This window comes from Pan troglodytes, chromosome 19 (genome assembly GCF_028858775.2).
Source record: "Pan troglodytes isolate AG18354 chromosome 19, NHGRI_mPanTro3-v2.0_pri, whole genome shotgun sequence".
Taxonomy (NCBI): Eukaryota; Metazoa; Chordata; class Mammalia; order Primates; family Hominidae; genus Pan; species Pan troglodytes.
Window position 1 is genome coordinate 77,165,207 of NC_072417.2, and position 23,363 is coordinate 77,188,569.

General features: G+C 48.3%; 1 protein-coding gene across 9 annotated transcripts in view; it reads right to left on the reverse strand.

The window, feature by feature from the left end:
• Positions 1–5,500: 5,500 nt before the first annotated feature.
• ERN1 (endoplasmic reticulum to nucleus signaling 1) overlaps positions 5,501–23,363 on the reverse strand; it is a 90,816-nt gene continuing 72,953 nt past the window's right edge. For 7 of the 9 annotated variants that reach the window (XM_016932752.4, XM_511585.9, XM_063799173.1 and 4 more), the window contains 10 exons: positions 22,055–22,328; positions 21,118–21,208; positions 20,630–20,819; positions 19,649–19,748; positions 19,154–19,353; positions 15,430–15,577; positions 14,233–14,360; positions 11,717–11,840; positions 11,217–11,284; positions 5,501–10,557 (listed from right to left, as the gene is read on the reverse strand). In XM_016932752.4, coding sequence (XP_016788241.1) covers positions 10,345–10,557; positions 11,217–11,284; positions 11,717–11,840; positions 14,233–14,360; positions 15,430–15,577; positions 19,154–19,353; positions 19,649–19,748; positions 20,630–20,819; positions 21,118–21,208; positions 22,055–22,328 — 1,536 coding nt within the window. In that variant the 3' untranslated portion in view covers positions 5,501–10,344. Of the gene's footprint in view, positions 10,558–10,697; positions 11,285–11,716; positions 11,841–14,232; positions 14,361–15,429; positions 15,578–19,153; positions 19,354–19,648; positions 19,749–20,629; positions 20,820–21,117; positions 21,209–22,054; positions 22,329–23,363 lie in introns of those variants that run through there. The other 2 variants (XR_010153071.1, XR_002940236.3) reach the window with 2 other exon arrangements.

Sequence of the window (23,363 nt, forward strand, 5' to 3'; positions counted from 1 at the left end):
GGAGATGGATCTAATCTATGGTGATGGAAGCCAGAGGGGTGGTTACCCCCTGGGGAATGGAGAGGTGTGTTTGGACTGAAAGGGGCAAAAGAGGACCTTCTGGGGAGGTGGAAATGCTCCATGTCTAGATCTGGGAGGTGGTTATACTGGTTTTTATAATGTATGTAAAAATCACCAAGTTGCACATTTAAGATCTATGCATTTTACTATATGTAAATTATATCTTAATTTTTCTTTCATTTTTTTTTTTTGGAGACAGAGTCTGGCTTTGTTGCCCAGGCTGGAGTATAGTGGTGCAATCTCAGTTTACCTAGGCTCAAGTGATCCTCCCACCTCAGCCTTCTGAGTAGCTGGGACTACAGGTGTGCGTACCATGCCTGGCTAATTTCTGTTTGTTTTTGTTTTTGGTAGAGGTGGGTTTTTTTCATGTTGTCCAGACTGGTCTTGAACTCCTGGGCTCAAGTTATCCTCCCGGCCCAGCCTCCTAATCTTTCATTTTTTTTTAAGAGACAGGGTTTCACTATGTCGCCCAGGCTGGCCTTGAACTTCTGGGCTCAAGTGAACCTCCTACCTCATCCTCTCAAGTACCTGGGACTACAGGTGTGTGCCACTGTACTCAGCTTTATAGCTTAACTTTTAAAAAGAAATATTGCTAAAGAGAAGAAAAAAAAGCAAGATTCAGACTAGTGTGCATAGTATGTGCATAAAAAAGTGGGAGAAAGAATATGAAGTCATGTTTGCTTAAACAACGACTGTAAGGATACCCTAGAATCCAAAGGAGACAGTCTACTTCGGTGGTGGATTTACCAGAAGGGGCCAGGGAGGGGAGAGGGAGGCATTTCACCTTTTATCGTTTTGGACTTCTTTTTTTTTTTAATTTTATTATTATTATACTTTAAGTTTTAGGGTACATGTGCACAATGTGCAGGTTAGTTACATATGTATACATGTGCCATGTTGGTGTGCTGCACCCATTAACTCATCATTTAGCATTAGGTATATCTCCTAATGCTATCCCTTCCCCCTCCCCCCACCCCACAACAGTCCCTGGTGTGTGTGATGCTCCCCTTCCTGTGTCCATGTGTTCTCATTGTTCAATTCCCACGTATGAGTGAGAACATGCGGTGTTTGGTTTTTTGTCCTTGAGATTGAGTCTCGCTCTGTTGCCCAGGCTGGAGTGCAGTGGTGCGATCTCGGCTCACTGCAAGCTCCGCCTCCTGGGTTCACACCATTCTCCTGCCTCAGCCTCCTGAGTAGCTGGGACTGCAGGCTCCCGCCACCACGCCTGGCTAATTTTTTGTATTTTCAGTAGAGATGGGTTTCACCATGTTGGCCAGGATGGTCTTGATCTCCTGACCTCATGATCTGCCAGCCTTGGCCTCCCAAAGTGCTGGGATTACAGGCATGAGCCACCATACCCGACCCCGTTTTGGACTTTTGAATCCTAAGCATAAGTTACTCATTCAAACAATTTTAGAAGTTTAAATTTAAAAAGAGTCCAGCCTGAGGACTGCTGCACTTCAGTAAGTGAGTTTATATGCCATTGACTTCTGTCATTTGAAATTTTCCTCTATCTTACTTCTGTACTTTTCTTGTTTACCAGGTTTTTACCTCTTTCACATAGTTGTGGGTTGAATTTTGTTGTTCCATTCCTCACCTGGCCCCAGTAATTTGAAAGGTTCTGCCTGTCCTGCAGTCACCCCCCACTTAACCCGCCTACTTAAGCTCATTGTTTCACCATGTCTAGAGTTGACCATTATCTATAACCTCCCACCAAGCAGGTCAAGAGCCTTTGCAGACATCTGCCAAACATTGGCACCCCTCTCCCTAAATATTTGGGAATTTTAGACTCAAATTTGGGAGGGGGAGGTTTCAAAGAGAAATTAATGGAAATATTTAATTTTAAATAATTTTACTAGGCGTGGTGGCTCACACCTCTAATCTCAGGGCTTCAGGAGACAAAGTGGGAGCATCACTCGAGCCCAGGAGTTTTAGACCTTTTCTCTACAAACAATAAAAATAAAAAAAATTAGCCAGGGGGGTTGCATATGTCTGTAATCCCAACTACTTGGGAGGCTGAGGCAGGAGCATCACTTGAGCCCAGGAGTTTGAGGCTGCAGTGAGCTATGATTGGGCCACTGTACTCCAGCCTGGATGACATAGTGGGATCATCTCTAAAATAAACACACAAACTTCTATACTTACCATCGTGGGTCTTAGTATCCCACTACCTTCTCCTGAATTCCTTTTTGTTACTATGTATCTGCCAGTAATTCCTTTGTTGTGGGTTTGTGGGTGGCAATCTTTTTAAATTCTTTTATACTGTATGTGAAAATGTCGGCCAGGCACAGTGGCTTACGTCTCTAATTCCAGCACTTTGGGAGTCCAAGGTGGGAGGATCATTTGTGCCCAGGAGTTTGAGACCAGCCTGGGCAACGTAAGTGAGACCCCTGTCTCTACAAAAAAAAAAAAATTTATATTAGCCGGGCATGGTGGCACTCACCTATAGTCCCAGCTGCTCGGGAGGCTGAAGCAGGAGGATTGCTTAAGCCCAGGGTCTTGGAAAGAGTCCACTTCCTGACCGTTTCCAGTTCCATGGCCTTTTCTTCCATCAACATACATCCCTCCAACCCCTGACCCTGTCACCGTCTTCTCCCCCACTGTCACATCACCTCTCATGGCCCTGTCTCAGTCCCCAGCCCCATCGTTAGGGGACATCAGGCCCAGTACGGACATGGGACTGGAGCGCCAGGCCTCTCCTGGTCACTGTTGGTCAGTGATAGGCTCCCCCGGCCCACCCTCACCCAATCACTTTCTCTTTAACACGGAAGCAGGCCTCCCTGTCATCCTCTGCGTCTTGGGTCAGCATTCCAGCTTCTGCTTATCCTCTAGAAACTTCACTGGGCCATAGTCCTGGTGGTGATTACTCTTTCCAGCTCTGTGTCACCTGGAAGCAAACTCCAGGAGCACCTCTGTGACTTCAACCAGTAGGGGAGCAGGGCTGGGAAGAGAAAGGGCAGTTTCAAGAGGCACAGGGATGAGAAGAAAGGGAAGAACACAACAGTCGCCACCTACAGGACTGACCAGCCAAACCTTGCTCAGAGGCCAAGTCTACTCAGTTACTGTCTGGCCAGTCCTACCCCTCAACCCCCACTGTGGGGGCTAAAGCTACTCCAGCTTGGATGCTGATCCCACACGTTGACCTCGATTAACCCTAGTTCTGGGAATGCTTCTAAGATTTCTAATTTCACGTACTTACCCTTAGGTCAAAAAAGGTTGATGTAATTGCAAATGTACACTTACCCTAAATCCTGGTCCTTAGGCAAATCCCGAGTCTGGAAGGTAGCAGTGCAGGGATCCACCCTCTCATCTTATGGCTGCCTGAGACATGGCTTCTATCTCTATGTCCCTATTAAATGTTTCTGAGAAAACTGGATTTGTCACCCTCTTTTTTCAGCCTCTCAGCTCCCTCAGCCTTCAAGGGTAGGTTTTCCAGGGCTGCCATGTTCTAATCAGCCCTGACCCTCGGCCCACAGCAACTGGCCTGGAGATAGGTGGGCTCATGATTTGATTTTTGGCCTTGGCACAGGGTCTGGTCAGTCTCTTGCTAAAGTGAAAGATGTTAAATGTTTTCAATAGTGAAGGAAACACTGGTCTGTGGAGAGAGGAATAAGGTCATCAGGGGACTTCCCCAAGGCACAGGACACTCCAGCACGGGTGCCTGGCCCACCATGGAAAGGCAGACAGGGGAGGTGACTGTCACGAGGATCTGGGAGTGACGCGTGGAAGTGACTACTGGAACAGATACTGAGGTAGTATGAATAAGGACACTCACTGACAGAATACAGATGTGTGCACACTGATCCGGCTATATTTTATAAAATGGATCAGACATCTGGAAAAGAACATTTTTGCAGTCCAGTATGGACTTGGCACGCAACGCTGCAGACCCTGCCTCTGTGCCCCATCTTTGACAACTGTCCCCAGGCCCCAGAAGTACATCCAGGTCGTGCCTGCCCTCCTCCCAGGCCTGGACCATTTCAAGACTCAGTCCCAGCCCTGGTGAGAATCCAAGAGCTGTCTCTGCTGCCACATGAAGTGAGACAAGGCAGCCAACTGAGGCAGGAGAGTAGGGTCGGGAGGCAGGGAACCTAAGGCTGTTTCACGCCGACTTCCTAGAACTAAATCGAAAGGAAAACCCTAACTTTCCACGCCTAAGTAACAAAAGGACCAGAGGCTACTCCCTTTGATCTTTTCTGTCCACAACCAATCAGACTGATTGCAGATTGAGTCTTCATTTGCATAGAAGTATAACTTTGTAACTTCATCCTGGCCTCTGATTGGTTGCTTTTGGCAACCAATCAGATGTTTCGCACAGGGGTGTGACCTTTGTAACTTCACTTAAGCCTCTGGTTGGCTGCTGTCTGCAACCAACTGATTGCAGGCTACCACTTCATTTACCTGAGGTGAGCATGAGTGGCCAATGGGAATCTTCTAAGGGGATATTTGGACCCAAGAAGATTCTGTATCTGGGCCCTTGAGCTGCTGCCTGGGTCCGCTCCCACACTGTGGAGCCTACTTTTGTTTTCAATAAATCCCTTTCGTTCTTTTGTTGCTTCATTCTTTCTGTGCTTTTCTGGGCGTTTTGTCCAATTATTTGTTCAAAACGCCAAGAACCTGGGCAACTTGCAGTCACAACCCTCTACCGGTGGCACAACACCACCTCACCGCCCTTCATTCACCCTTGGAGTTGGCTGTGTCCAAGACTGCATCTCAGAGGAGGTGTGTGTCCAGAGGCCTCAGGGTCGCTCCTGGTGCCCTGCGAGGCGTGAGGCGAGTAGGATGGGATGGTGGCAGGTGGAGCTTGCGGAGGGCAGGAGCTAGCCTGGATGCAGCCCCCGCTAAGCTGTCCTGGGGCAGGTGGGCCCTTGGGGTCCTCCCTTGTAAGCTGCCCCCGGTCTGGCACTGCAAGAGCAAGTGGAGCCTCACCTGATTTCTCCATAGAGAGGGTGCAGGGGAAGGAGCAGGTGTGTTGGGAGGATTGCAAAGTCCAAGCAGACGTCAGCTGAGCTCATTCCACACGCCACTGACCCACTCTTTGGGGGCACTCCCAGCCCTTGTTGGCCTCAATGGCATTTCTCCCCTCCTGGGTTTCCTGGTCTGGTATCCTACCTACTGTACACATGCCCCAAACTCTGCTTTGAAGCCCAATTCTCACCACGTGGCATGACTGTCCCAGCTGGCCACCTTCCTGGAATTCAGCCCAAATCAGTACTTTTGGGAACTTCCTGCAAGGTTTCAAAGAAGCTTTTCTGACACACAGCCACCATGGAGGGTGTTCCAGTCCCCGGACCCTGCTGTGGACATGAGGACACCCATCCCCCACCGGCCGAGCCAGCTGCAAAGGCCTCATAATCCAGCCCCGGCCACCCAGAAGGACAGTGAGCACAGCCTGTCTGAGAATGAATGGTATTTGAATCTTTAAGAAAATGAGACTGACTCCAAAATCTAAAACTACCTTTATTGTGGTTGGCTCGACATAAGATGCCGCCATCAGCAGAATTATAAAACTGTACAGGAGGCACAAAAATAGGCTGTTTAACTTAGATAATGACCCTCATGTCTTCAAGCTTTAAAAATGCACATAAAAGTTGTACAATCTGGCAGTTTATAAAATATAAAGCTAAAAAGAGGATTTTGGGTTCCACAAAGAAGACTGTATCACACAATTAACACGTACTAATTAAACAATTAACCATCCACACAGAAGACATAATGGCACAGAATTCTTAAAAATCACCTAAAAATTAACATTTTACCCCGACCAAATTAATCACCCTTTAATAATAAGACTACTGTAAAGCATCCATCCCATGGAAGGATACAGTATCACTTTTCCAGTTTTAAAATGGTCAAGGGTGTTGTCCAAAACAAATCTGATGTGCTTTAAGCAAGTACAATTGTAACTGGATACATTTCAGAGTAAAAATTAAATAAATATAAATAGGTTAAATAAATAGGTCATTGCAAAAAGAACACTACACAAGGTTTACATCTGAGAATGCAGAGTAGGTGACTGGTAATGCTTTCTAGGTAAGTGGGGACTCCCCATCACAGCTTTAGGGACACTGAAAAGGAATACTGTATCCACCAAACACACACACAGTACACAGGGGAGGTGGGGGGGCTTTGGCCAAAGTGTTGGTTAAGGCTGCTCCAGTGGGAGGCTCACTGCAGTCACGTTCTTTGTGGCTTTCCAACGTCTACAGAAAGAATTTAAGCGCCGGTACAAAAAATCAGAACCAGAGTTACTCACGGGAAATCACTGTTTCATAAAGAAGGAGGGGAGTAGACCATTGGGTTCAAAAGATGATGTCCAACCTGGGAGGGCGGAATTTCGGCTCACCTGGAGAGGATGCCTGATGACTTCCTGCCAGGAGAAGCCAAAGCCAGGACATAGTCAACCAAAATAACTCCAGGTTGGTGAGGGAAGGGACAAGGAAAAGAAACACTGGGAAATTCAAAGAAAGGCAATCTCAGACACTAAAAGAGCAGAGAGAGAAAGCGACATGGGGAACTTAAAGAGGCTCCTTCCAGGGCGCTGGGCTTCTCTTCCAGCACAGAAGGTTGCAAAAGTGGAACTGGCCCCCAGTTCCCAGAGGATCACAAGGCCAAGGATCCAATGGGCACACCATGAGGACCCAAGGAAAGGACAGAGAAAGGAACGGCTCTGGGAAAGCCAAACCTGGCCAAAGTCCAACTTCCTAAAAAGAAAGCAGCCAAGAGGAGAAAGCCGTACAATCCAAAGGTCCCCCCATCTGCATGAACGGTTTGATCAGCAACCAATTAATCTCTCACTGCAGCAAGAAAAGAATTGCCAAAGATAACTGAATCGCATGCACACAAAACCTTACCAAAGGCTCGGGGTCAACTCTGATAAGGCCCTTTCTTCTAGAGTTGGTGGGAAGAAACTCTGCTGGATCTACTCACCTGCAGATCTTCCAGAACATCTATCTGTAACTGATCAGAGTGATGTCTCCCTGGAAGGGCCTCTGACCACCACTGCACTGAGAACACGGCGGGAGTGAGAACACCTGCGCACCCAGGATTTCACACTTAGCCGCTAGATTGCTTCACAGCTAATCAGGGAAATGCCAATGTTCCCCAGGTGAAAATGTTTTGGTGCCTAATGACTTGTGGAGCACTTCAAAAACTGAGATTAGGCCGGGTGCGGTGGCTCAAGCCTGTAATCCCAGCACTTTGGGAGGCTGAGGCAGGCGGATCACGAGGTTAGGAGATCGAGACCATCCTGCCTAACATGGGGAAACCCCGTCTCTACTAAAAAATATATAAAAAATTAGCCGAGCGTGGTGGCACACACCTGTAATCCCAGCTACTCGGGAGGCTGAGGCAGAAGAATCGCTTGAACCCAGGAGGCGGAGGTTGCAGTGAGCTGAGATCGTGCCACTGCACTCCAGCCTGGGTGACAGAGCGAGACTCTGTCTCAAAAAAACAAAAAACAAACGAAAAAACACTGAAATTAAAAAGACTCAAGAAGCAACAAGAGAAATTCTGGCACACGTGCCCAAGAGAGGTTTAGTAAGACAAGATTTAAATAAGTCATAGTGTCCTTTGGATTCCTAACAGATGTGACCAAGCTCCATCTTGAAGATAGCGTACAGTACTTCTAAAAAGCTCAACAGCCTTCCAGGATTGGAGAAGTCCCATAACCTGAACTACAGACCAAACAGCTAAGCCGCAACACGATATGTGATGGTGCAGAGCTGTTCTGGCCTGAAAAGAACTTTCCACTTGCTGAGCACAGTGGGAAACCAGAATTCTCGAGACTAGAACTGGGTACACCAGATGATGCCCAAGGTGTTTTCATGACAAGTACCCACACGAGATCTCTTCAAACAAACCCCCCAGAGGATGGACGGGAACCAGGGCTCCTAAAGGCGACTAAGAGGAAAGACCAGAGGTGACCGGACCAGATCCCTGTGATTCTGGGACAGAAGAGATGTAAACCGCAAACATGCGCCCTTCCCCACACACTTTGGTTTCTTTGTGGCAGCAACACTTTTTTATTGTTCTCTCTCATCACAAGTTTTAGGAAAGCGGAAGTTTTGCCTGTCTTGTTCATCGCTGTATCTCCAGCACCCTATATCCTGCCTAGCTCAATACACTAAGTGCTCAAATAAAATACATTGAATAAATGATTTTGAGAAATCTGGGTGGTTAGAAACTAGTATGATAAGCAGAAAAGGCATCGGAAACAGTTGTCTCTAGGCAAGTGGGGCTAAAACAGGGAGATGACACAAAATTGGGTCACTAGAAATCACCTGGGTACTCCCAAAGAGAAAACCTGTGCTGAGAACGAGCTGGGCGGGGGGCACTCCCTGTGGCAGTCCTGTTAAATCACTCGTGGCACCTTCTCCACCTTCTGATCCTCTCTTGGGTTACTGCCAAAGCCCACAGGTAAAGCACCTTGCAGCCGTATGGGGAGCTCTGTCTCAGGCCACCTGGCATGCGGCATGGGAGCAGCAGGAAACGCAGTCTGGCCACGTTTCTGAACAACGCACAGCCTTGCTTAGAAGACGCCAAGGACACCGACCAAGGGCCAAGGTTCCAAGGCCTAAGTGAGGTAATCGATGAGATTTAAGGATGTAGGATCACGTTAATAGTAGGGAAAAAAGTCACTTTAGCTATGATGAAAGGAAGGGAACTGAATTCTACAAAGGCAGAATGAGAGCTTTTGATGAGTAACCATGATACAAATACACAAACAGAAAACATCTTACAACATGAAGAAACAGTGATTTCTCTGTGAGTAAAATTCAACAATCCCATTCTTAATATTGAATGGAATCTCTGAGTTCACCAGGCCTGAGCTGCAATGATCCCCCAACTGGCTGGAGAAAGTACATGGACAACATCTCCTTACACGGTAGGCTGATTGCATTTTAACCTCTAAGGCTCTCGGGAGAGAAAAGACAAAGTTTTGACTGAAACTAAAGCTAAAAATTATGTTAAGTTTAGAAAAAAAATATGGTACAAACAATTTAGAGACTATTTCTTTGATACTGTTCAATACATTTACATAGTGTTGCTATAATGTTTTACTCTTCAGCATTAGAGAATGTTCTATACATGAACACTCTTGAGGGGATGGTGATTTTTGGTACCACAAAAAATAGAAGATGTATTCTATCTTGCATTTATTCTTCACAAGAAAGCTTCAAGTTTAGCTTACTTATGCTGACATAGCATTCTACAGTATAATCAAAATATAGTTATTAAAATTTGCCAAGAAAAACAAAAAAGCTGGCCCATGAAGCACACGGTGACCCTGGCCTTGGCCGCCCACCCTGGCCCTGACTCACCACGAGCCTCTTGTTCCACCGGCCTTGGGGACGAAGGAGTTTGACTGCCTACTCGCTGGCCCAGGGCTTTCTCCTGGTGACCAGGAGGGTCCCATTCGGCGGCCTCCCTCTGGTCCTGAAGGCTAGCCCCTGTCTGGGTCTTCGCTGCTCTCCTTGAAGGCCAGGGAACTCTTTACCTCTTGCCCCAGGCGCTCCTGAGCACCACCCCAGATGGCCCGGGACACACCCACCAAAGGCCACTGTTCTGACCACTGGCACTGGGCCACAGCTGCCTCCAGAACAGAGCAGCCTCTTCATTTCTGAGACCTGCAGACACAACCACACCTGCCAGCATGCATAGCTGACCGGTCCCTAATGCCACGCCTCATGCTCATGGCTCCTGCTGCCTCTGCAGAAACACTAGTTAACAGTGACCTGGGCTACTCTGGGCACATCTGTGATCAATGAGAAATCTCATACTGCAGGACGACACCCTCTGAACTCCGTCCTCCCCCTCCTCAGCATCCCCCACCTCTCAAGTCCGGTCTCCAGTGAAGGCTGTACTTGGTGCATCTCAGCCTAGCTGTCCCAGCACGCAAGCAAAATGTAGGATTCCCTCCTCTCCCTTCCTGAAAGGCCTGTAGACTGACATTAAGCAGGAATTTAAAAAGTCTGAAGCAAGTTTATCCAGTAGATGGCTGGGGGTGCTACTCGCGCTGTCTCTGAGGCCCTCCTTTGCAGACATCATGACCGTAAGGCTTTTGGGGCCAGCATCTTCCCAGTTCCCTGTAGGTCACGAGGGGCCACTTCTCCCACTTCCTGGGGTCAGCACTGTCCTCTGTGGGCTGCAGAGCAGGCAGCTCAAGGCACTTGGTTTGGGAAGCCTGGTCTCCCTGCAAAGCCGGGAGGCATCAAGCTCTAATTGTGGTGACCAGGCCCTCAGTCACAGCTGGGGCCACCAGAACAGAGGGGCCGCCCTCGCTCAGAGGGCGTCTGGAGTCACTGGGGGCTGGGGCTCTGGGGGCTCGTGGAAGTAGTAGGGCTGGAAGAGTCTCTCGTGGCTGCACAGCTCCATGGCCCGGTAGGTGTGTGCGAGGAGGTGGGGGAAGCGAGATGTGAAGTAGCACACGAAGTCGTCGGGGAGGGACCCCAGCGTCTCCCGCACCTCTGCAGGCAGCTCCCGGTAGTGGTGCTTCTGCAAAGAGTTAGAAAGCTCGGGAGATTAGAAAGGGGTTAGAAAGCTCGGGAAATGTTGGCAAAACACCCTTTCATCATGCAAGGAAGAGACAGAATGTGAGTGTTGGTTTTTGGTAAAGAAAAAGAAAAAAGGCTTACGTATCCAAGAATCCAGCCCCGTCATCTCGCCTGCTCCCCTCACTCAGGAGGAGGCCTTGAAGTGAGCAAGGCCCAGCCAGTCCAGGGGGTGCTCAGGCCTTCTGTGACAGTCAGGACCTGGAGACACTCCTGGCCACCTCAGGAGGAGTAAAGTCGCCTGAGATTGGAGTGTCCGTCCCAGCGGGGTCCCCGCATTTGAGGTATGTTTATACATGTTTACACACAGTGGCTGCATCAGACAGGGAGAGGGCCCCACAAAAGTCAGCGACCAGAGACCACGAGGGACATGGGCCGCAGAGCACTGCTTCCCAGAGCTTCACCTGCACCTACGTCCCTGAAGGGAAAATCAGCATAAGAGAGGCAACAGCCTGCAGTTTGTCAAGTCCAGCTGAAGCCGCCTAGCTCCTGAGAGATGAGAATGCCAGTACAGATAAAAGATTTATAAAGAATGGATGAAAGGAGGAAGGTGTCCATGTCATGGCCACTGGGTCTCCTCCCCAGTATTTACAAACTGCTTACCTTATTTCTCATGGCTCGGAGGAGATCTCTGACAGAACCACCTTTATAGGTCCTGAATTTACGCAGGTCTAGAAAAACATTGAGGGAAGCAATGGGTAATCAAATTTAAAACGAATACATTTTAAAAGAAAACAATGCATGGGGTCCTGGGGATTAGGGAGTTAGACTGAAAGGTGAGGTCACTCCACACCCAGGCATGGGAGCAGATCCTCCCATCCAACCCAAGGGTGATGTCCCCCTGAACCCCACCTGGTGATCACACCCAGGTCAGAATTGACCACCTAGAGCACGACACCATCACTCACCTGTCACTCTAGGGAACAAAAATGAAACACACATCAGTGTAACCAAACCACAGAGGACACACCCAAGAAAGTCTCAAACCTGACAGGTGGGATGTGGGGCCTGAACAGCCTGGAGCGCCCATTTCCACGTTTACTTTTTGGAAAGGCGGCAGCGACTTTTGCAACCTGCCCTCTCACACGCTGCAGCATGATCACCTGTCTGGAGGGGGACAGTGATGTTCTCCCGCCAGTCCATCTTCACCACGGCTCTCCCGCCTCTCTCCAACTGCTTCACGATCGGGCCATCCAGGGATTCCTTTTCTATTCTGTCGCTCACGTCCTGTGAGAGAAACAAGGGCAGCAGATGATGGTCAGTGCTGGAGATGCTGAGAGCTGTGCGACTGGGACTCAGTAACAGATCATCACTGACACATAAGCCTGCCCCAGAGCTGGGCAGCAGGCACCCTGCCCCCTGCCTCCCTCATCCATGACTTTCCCTGTGAGCTGCTCTGTTCCTCACGAAGCACAGGCCCACAGAGAGCTTCTCTCATGTCAGAGAGGTGTCACAGAGTACACCTGCATATAGACCACGAACGCATACCCTGAATTTCACATGTGCACACACACGCCATGTGTACGGAGCCGCAAGTGCAATCTATATCCAATGAACCAAAACCAGAAAGAAAAGGAAAGCTCAGATTTGATGTGCATCCCGTGCTTTGTCTACTCACTGAAACAGGGTATGCTCAAGCCCATAACTGGTGGAGGGTTGCCACTCTTCCCTCCACCAGTAGAAAAGACCTGTGAAGCTGGGCCTTCTTCTCCAAGAAGAAACTTGGTGGCAAGAGTATGGGCTCCAGGGGCTCCTGTTGGGATTCAAACCTTGCTCTGCATTTGACTTTGGTAATAAGGAGAGGGTCAGGAAGCACCCAAGTATGGCCTCTTGAAGTCCCACCAGTAAGACAGGTCGACAGCTGAGGACACAGGAAGTGGTGAGCCCTGTCTACATCAATGTTAAGTAGCCTTAGGAGACCCTTTTCTCAGAGCAGCCTTTTCTATGATGAAGATGAAGCCAGACTGGCTGAACTCCTAATTTACACTTGTCAGAGAGAAGCTGTGGAGAGGTTAGATTGTCAACTTGGGTACACTGGGAACACACGTGTCTGAGCTGCAAAGCTGTTACGGCTAAATGACCTGAGTGGAAGCCAGGTGTGTTCGAGAGACATATGACCTGGAGATACTAAGCATTTAAATCCTGTCCCTTGGTGGGTGAAGGTCCCTTTGTGTGGGTTTTATTCCTGTTCTATATTTTGCGATCAAAATGACCTGGTTAGTTTTCACAAGTCCCTGGAAGACATATGGACTTGAGAATTTTCACATTATGTCCATGGACACAGTGACCAATCCATATGCTACAACATGGAAGACAGCATTAAACTCTTCCCAACCCGATCCATCTGAATGGTTACTAAGCCCCCACCTTGGGCCAGGCAGTGTCTTCCCTAGGAGGCAGGGACACAGTAGTGAATGCAGCAGTCAAGCACTCCTGTCCTCGAGGAGCTTACATTCTGGGGGCTTCCCTCTGGCCAAGGCCCCAGTCAGACCCCAGGAGAGCATGATGGTCACTTCTCAGTACGGTGCCCACCAAGCTGCACTCTGCCTGGACCCAAGGGGAAAAGCACTGCCCCACAAGCCTGCTTTCAGAGCCACGTGCTGGGCAGGAGGCGTTCGGGTGAGTTATGTTCAATTGATACATGGAAGACTTTGAAAAACACATTACCTCTTCAAAAGTCACCTGACATTGTCACAAAGCTTTAAAACAGTCAAATCACCAAAGGAGTTCTAACTTTGCAGAACCTATTTTAAGCAAAAGGAGATCTGGGCCAAGACTGTGTAAAAGATGATAGAAACAAATACAATATAAGAAAGCACTGAAATTTATGACACTTGGGCTGGGCCTGGTGGCTCATGCCTGTAATCCCAGCACTTTGGGAGGCTGAGGCGGGCAGATCACCTGAGGTCCGGAGTTCAAGACCAGCCTGGCCAACATGGTGAAACCCCATCTCTACTAAAAATACAAAAAAACTTAGGCAGGCGTGGTGGTGCATATCTGTAATCCCAGCTACTCAGGAAGCTGAGGCAGGAGAATCACTTGAACCCGGGAGGCAGAGGTTGCAGTGAGCCAAGATTGCACCACTGTACTCCAGCCTGGGTAATGGAGTGAAACGCTGTCTCAAAAAAATAAATAAATAAATAAATAAGCTTATGACACTTGAATGAAATTATATGATGCCTGAGATTTACTTCGAAATAACCTGGGGTGGGGAGAGGGTGAAGGTTAATATTTATTGAACCTGAGAGATGAATAAAGGAGTGCTCATTATAGCATTTAAACATTTATGTATTATATATTTGGAAATTCCACAATATAAAGCTTAACCATTATGGCACATCCATATGACAGAATACTATGGTCATTGGAATTTTAGAACTTTAACATGAAAGAAACTTAGAATATCATGTACAGTTAAAAAAAGGGATTCTGAAACTGTATATACGGTTAGATCCCAATTATACTTTTATATATGAAGAAAACATTAAAACATCAGCCATGATTATCTTCCAGTTTTAGGGTAATGGGCAATTTATTTTATTCTTTGTCCTTTTCTGTATTTTCAAAATCTGAAAAACATTAAATGAAGACTCTGGATAAAGAGAACAGACGTCTCTACCTGGAAGAACTGGAGCTGCTTCTCTAGGCTCCAGAAGAACGGGTGTTTGAGCACGTGCTTCGCTGAGGGGCGTTTCTGAGGATCCATCGCAATCATCTTCTCTATCAATTCACGTGCAATGACGTCTTCTATAAAGGAGGAAAATAAGCAACTCATGACTACCAGTCCAAAGCCACAGTGAAATACCAAAAACTTTAAAAAGCTGCACACCCTCTCATTTATGATTCTATTTACAGGAATTTATTCCAATAAAATAATTAGGAACAGACACAAAACCTCAGCCAATGAGGTGAGTCCTCACTGCATGGTTTGTGAAGGAAGTGACTGTAAATATCCAGTATCAGAGGCCCAAGTGGATACACTACGGTGCCTCCCTACGCTGGGCCATGAGCTGTTAAAGTGCGGCTGTGACTAAATATGGATTGACGTGGAGAGAGATTCAAGGTGACGCTGAAAAACGTGCATGCTGCAAAACAGTATGCAGGATTTAACTGTATTTTTATAAAATATGCAAACACGTCTAGATAAATGACTGGAATAACGTATATGCAAAGGTATCAATAGCCATCATTCATCCCTGTATAATGGGAATATATGGGCCTTTATGCTAATCTGTGTTTTCTATAATAAGAAAAATTAAGCATAAACAAAACAATAATTTAGTTGTAATTTTTTCAAAAGGCAGCACTGGAGTGTCATGGGCCAATTACCACCCAGGAAAACCTGAAGTCTGGAAGAAAGACTTGTTGCACCCATACCAGGAGACCAGGAGGGTGAGGATAAAGCTTGTCTGTCCCCAGCCCAGCACGGACTGCACCTACTGACCACTCGCCATCCCAAGAGAGAAGACAATTTGTCTTCCCAAATGCCAGTGCAGGAAGGGACCTCTGATTATTCAACCCTCATGTCACCAGGTAGAAAAAGAAGGTCTCCAAAGGGGGCTTTGCCTAGGTCACCCAAGTAGTTGGTGACCTGGAGGAACCTTGGAGCGTCTCAGCTTTAGAAGGTGGCGCCCCAGAGATAACCCTACCAACCCTCTACCAGATTTGGCACAAGTCTGGAGGTCCTGAGGCCTGCGGGGTGAGCAGCTGGGGCACCAGGGCCTCTGTGAGTGCAAAGGTGGCACCAGCCCAGCTCTGCAGGGCCACCTGAGGCAGCTGAGGAGCTGCTCCCAACCCCAACCCCTGGACTGCTCACCGTGCTTCTCTGGGTGCAAGCAGTCAAGGCTGCAGGCACCCAGGAGGATGTTGGCCTGCCGCTGCAGGGACTTGCCAAAAGGGTGGCTGCCCTCAGAGATTACGTAGTAAAAGACGCAGCCTGCAGAAAAGATGTCCACCGTGTAGGTCTGAAAAGAGACATGAGGCGTGAGAGGTCTGGGAGCAGAGTTTTCATCCTCACTCACAGTCAGGGAGGGAGGAGCATTGCTGCTGCTTCTGCCACCTAGAAGGTGTCCTGGGAGAATCAGCTGACATACGTGAGCTGCACAGAGCAGCGAGGGCTAACCTGCAGCACTGCATGGGTGTCAGAGGTCCCAGTGGAGAACCTGGGCTTGGAGCCACCTGGAAGCCCCTGGTTCCCTCCCATGTGAGATGAGGACACTGACAGCATGGGGCTGTTGTCAAAAGAGATGCATTAATATGCAAAAATGGTTGCTTACGACAGTGCTTGGCCCATCAAAAGCCCTCCTGGCTGTTATATATTCCTTACCCCCAACACGAAAGTGCTCACAGACAGGGTCTCTGTGTCGTTGCTTCCCTGCTGTACCCCCAGGGCCCAGAATGGTGCCTGCACACAGTAGGTATCAAAATTGCTAATAAGTGAATAAAACAGCTTATGATTCAAAAACAGCCCTAGAAAGAAACTATCTGACAAGTTACCAAGGAGGTCATGTGTGATGTTAATCCGAGAAAGCCTCTCACTTATCCCATGAAACCATTCTGTGTCTACAGAATAGCTTCCTTTGAGGGAAATGTACGTTTGTGTTTTTTAGCTCATGCTACCTGGGGTGTAATACCAGGGTGGTTCCTGAGCACAGCTTGGGTCCCTGTTAGTAGGCCCTGCCTCTGAGATTCTCCACCAGGTGAAGTGAGGGTCTAGTGTGAGGAAGCAGGGGCTCATCACCTCCCATGCTGGAGGAGACACACCTTGAACAACACAGCACTCTCATTCAGCCTCACAACAACCTTGTGAGGCAAGCAGAGCAAATGCTTTCATCCCCAGATGAGAACGTGGACAGAAAGGTTGCATGACAAGCTCAGGGTCACTGCTGGATGTGATAAACCAGGATGAGACTCAGGTCTTCCAATCTCCAAACCTACCATGCTTTATTCTACCTCACTGGATTTTCCCTTAGGAAGGTGCTGGATTCGGGACAGGAGGAACATGGCCACCACAGCTGGAGCTCGCCCCTGACTCCCAGAGCTCTCTGGGTCTTTCACGCCCCCCACACTCTCTGCAGCCTGCTGTCCCCAGCATAGACAACACTAAGGTGAAGAGGCATCTTTCCTACCTGCCTGGCCCCAATTATGTTCTTTCCCAAACTTATTATTGCCACTTGTCCTTCTAATTTGGATATTCCATAAGCTGTTAAACATGAGTGCCACAAAGTCTGAGGTAAGCTGAATCTTTAGAAAGACTTGATAAAGGAAAGGGAGTGGTTACAAGAGCTGCTGCGGCATTTGGTGTGGTGGATTCAACTGTAAGGGACTGGGTCATGAAGCGTTAAAAACCAGGCTTCTGCTCTCAAATCGCTTAGGAAGTGTTTGAAGTGTCCAAGCCTCCATGCAGAAGTCACAGAAGTGGTACAGAAGTGTGCTTAATGCAAGGGGGAAAATGAGGACTCCAGTCAGTCAGACCCAAATCTGAAAAGACCTTAGCCTACAGCACAAGATTGCTATGACTTAAGGGCTAATATTACTTGCTTTAAGTTAAAATTAAGTGTTATGGCGTGCGTGCGTGTTTTTATGATTCTTCGCTGTAACTGACTTCTTTGATGATCTGACCAGCTGCTGGTCCCCAGTGAGCTGGATAAGAGGCGGCCATATCTAATCCACTCAAGATGACTGACCCACCCAGCTCTCCATCGGGGAGTGTCCAAGGTGAGCCTCGGTGACTTGTGCTAGATTAAGGTGCTCAAGTGTGAGTGCGCTCCCAGCAAATGGATGCAGAAGCCAGCTTGAAGGGGTTTCCAGGTTGGCCAAATTTGGAACAATTTGTGTATCAAAAGAAGTAAATAACAAAAAAAGGACTAAAATGGATTATAACATTAGTTTCAAAATCCTTGAGCCCATAGCGATTAAGAAAAAAAAAAAAAGAGAGAGAGAAGAAAGTGAAAAGAAAGCTCTGCTTTACAGAAAAATGTCAGCTAATAATGTAGAAGAATTTCTACTCAACTGAGTACTTCAGGCAAGGGTGATCAACACATGCTAAACCACTGGGTGAGTGACTGTGAGTAAACAGGATATTCACATTGTGCTGAAGTATCACCCCAAATACTAACAAGAGAGGAGGAAATGAACCCTTATGGTAGAGAGATCAGCTGTAGCATCACTAAGAGGAGGTGATAATAATCTTACAGATACAATCTGCCATCACATGCTTTCTGATGTAGAGACCTGCCAAAAACATTCGTGCCAAAAACATTTAACTTGAACCTAATCAAGCCTCTCCACCTAACTTCTGGTTTCCAGGAAATACGAGGAATACAGAGAAATGTTCAACGCTGTCATGAGGAAAAAAGCAAACAAACCAGAATGGGGCATCCTATAACCCACTGCCTGGACTCTTCAAAATGGAACTTCAACATGGAACAAAATATAGGTGGAAAGATTTGTAAATTCCAAGAGACAGAATCAAATGTAACGCAAGACACCTGATTCCATCCTGGTATATAAAACCCAGTAGGTATCAAAACCCAGTAGGTAGCAAAATACCAACTCTATAAAAGACATTTGGGGACTAATTGGGGAAATTTGAATATGGATTGAATATGAGATGATGGATAGAAACAGCATTAACTGCTGAGGTGGGATAATGGTATTGTGGTTGGAAACACAATGTATTCCTTAGGAGACACGTGCTGAGGTCTTCAGGGATGAAGGGCCAGGATGCCTGCTACTTATATTCAAATGGTTCAGTAATAGGTAAAGATAAAGCAAATGTGGCAAAAGTATTAACAAATGTTGAATCTAGGTGGAGATACACAGGTATTCATGTTAACATTCTTTCAGCCAGATGCTGTGGCTCATGTCTGCAATCCCAGCACTTTGGGAGGCTAAGCCTGAGCCCAGGAGTTCAAGACCAGCCTGGGCAAAATAGCGAGATCCCACTTCTAAAAAATTTTTTTCTTTTAATTTTCTCTATGTCTAAAAATTATCAAAATAAGTTGAGAAAACAAAAACAAAATTTTAAAAATAATGAAAACTTGAAGTTTGCTCATGCTAAGCAAGCCCTGACTTCCCAGTTTACCAAAATTAAAAAGGGGTTAAAAAGTGATTGATTTAGCTGGGTGTGGTGGCAGGTACCTGTAATCCTAGCTACTCAGGAGGCTGAAGCAGGAGAATCGCTTGAACCTGGGAGGTGGAGATTGCAGTGAGCTGAGATCATGCCACTACACTCCAGCCTGGGTGACAGTAAGACTCTGTCACACAAAAAAAACAAAAAACCAACCAACCAAACAAACAAAAAAAAAACAAGTGATTGGAAGAATAGGGAAAAAAAATAGATAATTGCCCACATTTGCCCCTTTAATCAGCTGAACATGAGATGACACAGAATGTTTACACAGAAGCTCTTGGTGAAAGGAATGCCATTCTCCAGCTACACGGGCACCAGCCCCCAAACCTGGAATTTAAAGGTTCTACTCCTGAAGATACAATGGGCTGGTTCTGTAGTTTTCAAAGGGCCATAGCCTATTACTCACAGGGTTCTCCTTACAGTCTTCGCTCAGCATCTCTGGAGCGATCCAGCCTTCTGTGCCAGGCACCCCAGATCGGCGGCTGAAACTGTGTCTGCCCACTGCCAGCTTCTTGCAGAGGCCAAAGTCGGAGATCATGGCCTTGATCTTGCCGTGTGCATTGGGCATGGATATGAGAATGTTGTGTGGCTTTAGGTCTCTGTGAACTAACAGAGAACTCCAGATTAGTCCAATGCTTACCAGGAGCAACCCCAGGCCTCCTCCTCCAATGGGGAATGTGTCCTCGTCAGACTCCCAATATGCCTGCCGCCACCTCCAAATGTTCTGATTTTCAACTATGTCGGATTCCTCCTCAAATTCTTACACCACTCATCCTTGCTACTGGTGATATAGCCAAGAGCTTGAACAGAAGCAAGGCCCACCCGAGCTACTGGTTAGCCCCACCTGGGCCACTGATTATCCCCACCCGGGCCGCTGGCCTGGTAAAGTGCAGCCTCTCACCGATGTTGAGGGAGTGGAGGTGGGCCAGGCCCGAGGTGGTCTGCTGCAGCAAGGTGATGGGCTCCAGGCCGAGATGCGCAAAGTCCTTCTGCTCCACATACTGCAAAAGACATGACAGCAAGGTCACGGCACACAGTCCTCAGGACTTGGCCCCTCGGCTCATTTTCTTTGATACCATTTTAAGAAAGAAATGGGAAGTTTTACTGACAACATTCTGTCTAAATCCATGTTTTCCAGCAAGGAGCAAACCTCCAAATCTACTAATTTACAATGAGAAAGATAAGAAGGCAAGAAACTCAAGTTCATTGCCTCATATAAGTAAACCTACAAAGGAATCCAAATGATACTGATATGGTTTCAAAGTGAGCCTGGAAAATGAGCAAAAGGAGCTTGCTGGATGATCTTAAAGCCTGGAGTTACCAACTGGCATCCTCCAAGCCCACACCAGCCATGACTGAAGAGGGAAAGAACAACTGTCCAGGTTTCCTGGAGGCAAAGAGGGAGAGACATGCCAACTGCAAGCAGACTGCCCAGGCATGCTGGGGGGACCACCCTGTTACAACCAGAGGGATAAAAATGCTCCACATTTTGACTGTGTTTGTGGTTAAATGGGTATAGACATTTGTCAAAATTCATCAAGCTATTACATTTAAAATTAGTACAATTCACTGTAACTGTTTTTTTTTAATTTGACGGGGTCTCACTCTGTTGTCCAGGCTGGAGTGCAGTGGCACAATCACTGCTTACTGCAGCCTTGATCTCCCAGGCTCAAGCAATCTTCCCACCTCAGCCTCCCAAGTAGCTGGGGCTACAGGAGCACATCGCTAGGCCTGGCTAATTTTTGGTTTCTTTGTAGAGATGGGGTTTCACCATGTTGTCCAGGCTGGTCTCAAACTCCTGAGCTCACGTGATCTGCTCACCTTGGCCTCCCAAAGTGCTATGACTTTAATAAAGTTAGCAAAATAAAAAAAATAAATCCACCTCTTGCAGGGTGGCTGCACACAGCTCGATGGCAATGTACTGGAATTGCCGGTCCTTCTCCGTGCAGAAGTAGCGGATCACGTTCGGGTGCTCATCCGATTCTCGCAACAACTGGACCTCACGGTCTGCGAAGCTAAAACACTCGGGGAGGATCCTCTTCACGGCCACGTCGCGGTTGTCAAACATGCCCCTGCGGGATGAGGAGCGGGAGTTGTGTCTGGGAAGCATGAGTCAGGCTGTGTAAATGAGGTGAGAAACTGGGTCCACAGCATTCACCTACTGCCTCCCAGCCTAGAGAGCCCCGACTGACTGCCTGGTGGCCCCGGAATCATCGCTTGTCTCAGTGTGCAAGCTCCCTGGAGGCCGGACTCCACGCGTCTAGGTCACTGCTTTGACCCTGCTGTGCTCTGAGCCTGGCACCAGGCTCGCAACCTGACAGGCACTTAGACACCAGGTGGTGAGGGCTGGGGGCTGGCTAATCCACTCACCGGTACACAATTGTGCCCTCAGCTCCATGGCCCAGGACATCCTTGGGACAGAAGGAAATTTTCCCAACTATCACCACGCTGGTTTCCTCATCTGGGACAAAATAGGAAAAAGAGATTGTTTCAAACAGATATCACCTAAAGAACCTTGAGGTTAACATAGTGACAAGCTTCCTGACCTCAGATTAAAAGATGGGATTTAAGAGGCACTGCACCCCAGACTGCTGCTCAGCAAGAGCCTGCCGGGCCCACTCCCCATGTACACCCAGGACTGCCTCTTCCCCCTGCCCCTGCATTCTGTCTCCGCCTTTACCTTATTGTGCGATTGCATATCTTAAAACCTTCTGGAAGGCAGGGATTCTCCATAGTGTTTCACACACTTATACATATTCATTGTGATATAGTTAGAATGGTTTAATAGTTAACAACCACCACAAAGTCCACTGTAAAGATCCGCACTGAAACATTCAGGTGGCGGCAATGGACATGTAAAACGAGGAGACTGCCTGGGACAGAGGGCTCTGAGTTCCCTGCACCAGCTCTGTGCCAATTCCCTCAGAATTGGGGCTCTGACAACTGGCTTGAGCCAACTTCCACAGAGGAAAGCAGACCAACTGTGACACTTCCACACTTGGCCACCGGCTGGCCCTGGGAACTCTCTTCAGCTCAATGGGCAGCTCACCTCTGGTCAGCCGCGACGCCCAGCCCTTGTGGAGAAAGACAGGAGGATGGCCAGGGTGGTCCCCAGAAGGCCCTCTGAAGGGGAGATGCCGAGGGATGGGGCAGAAGCCTTCCCACAGAGACCCCCAGAGTGGAAGTTAGAGGAGAACACAGTGAACCCCTGAGAATGGTAGTTTACAATCTTATGGAGACTCCTTGGACTTCTCAGGAGGTGCTCGAATAAAACATAAAATAGCACCAAGATGGCAACTGGCTTTACCTCCATCGTCTTGTTCCAGGGAGGGGCTGCTGCCAGCCTTGGAGGCAGAGCTGCCAGAGCAGAGCGAGTGGTTGGAGGCCCTGGGGGACGTGCTGGGGCTGCTGGTGCCCGAGCTCTCTGAGTATGGGCCAGACGTGTCCAGGAGCTCGCTGTCCTGAGCCGTGTCTCCAGGTGGGTGGAAGGGCAGCTGCTGCTGCTGCTGCTGCAGGAGCTGGATCTTCTCCAGTTCCTTCTGGAACTGCTGGTGCTGCAGCTGCTGCTGCTGATGCATGCTCTGGGAAGAGAAACCCACATCCAGACAAGGGCAGCTGTTCCCACAGGGAAACAAGCAGCTGGGAAGGGACAGGTCCCAGTGGCGGAGGGAGCATGTGTACTTTATGTGACCCCACAGGGCACAAAGAGACCAGTAAGAAGGCACCTGGAAGCAGAATTGCTTTGATGACTGGACGTCTTTCCGCCGACTAGTTAGATCCTTGCTCGTACAACCCACTCCCCAACCCTAGGAGGGGCTGGATGGCCACCAGGGGAGGGACTGTGCCCTAGGTTGAGGGCTGTGCCAGTTTCATTCAGTTCTAAAATTCTGTGATTTTCATGAAAGTCTGAGAGTTGTTGCAAAGGTGAAACCAAACAGGAAGCACAGGTAGCATGGCTGAGCCAGTGGTGGGTGAGAGCAAGCCCCAGGTTTGCCACCCACCATGTCTGTGTGTTGGCTAGAGGCTAGTGCACAGACACTCAGTAATCCAGAGGGGCAGGTGAGGAAGCTCTAGTATTCTAGGTATGCAGAGTACATCTGCATACACATAGCCAGGAGGTGGCAGTGGGGCTGACACATGGTGAGCCTGGCTGAGGTCCTGCTTCCGCCTTTCATCCCACTGCCTTCCCCGAGGCCACATGCCTCTCAAATACTCTGTCATTATCTGAAGTAGCAGCGATCTGTGATCATCCCTATCCATGTGCAGGAGGTGGACTGAAGGGACTTCTGTGAGCCACCAACCCACCAGGGAGTCGTCTCTTCTTCCCTCCACCATGGGGTGGAGTCCTAGAAATGCCGTCTACTAGCTGGGTACCCGTGGGGAAAGTTACCTAGCTTCTCAGGGTCTACTTCCTTCTTTTGTGGACAAGGGATCAATAATAATGACCTCATAGGACTGAGTGAGGTGAAAAGTGAAACTATCAGGTGCAGACATGCCAGTGGGGAGTGCCATAAAGAGTCTGTCATTCCCATTCCTGGGCGGGTCATTAGCTTCCTGAGCTCTCAGGTAACAGCATCTCGATGCTCTGAGCAACCTGCTGAAGGACCACGCCCCTC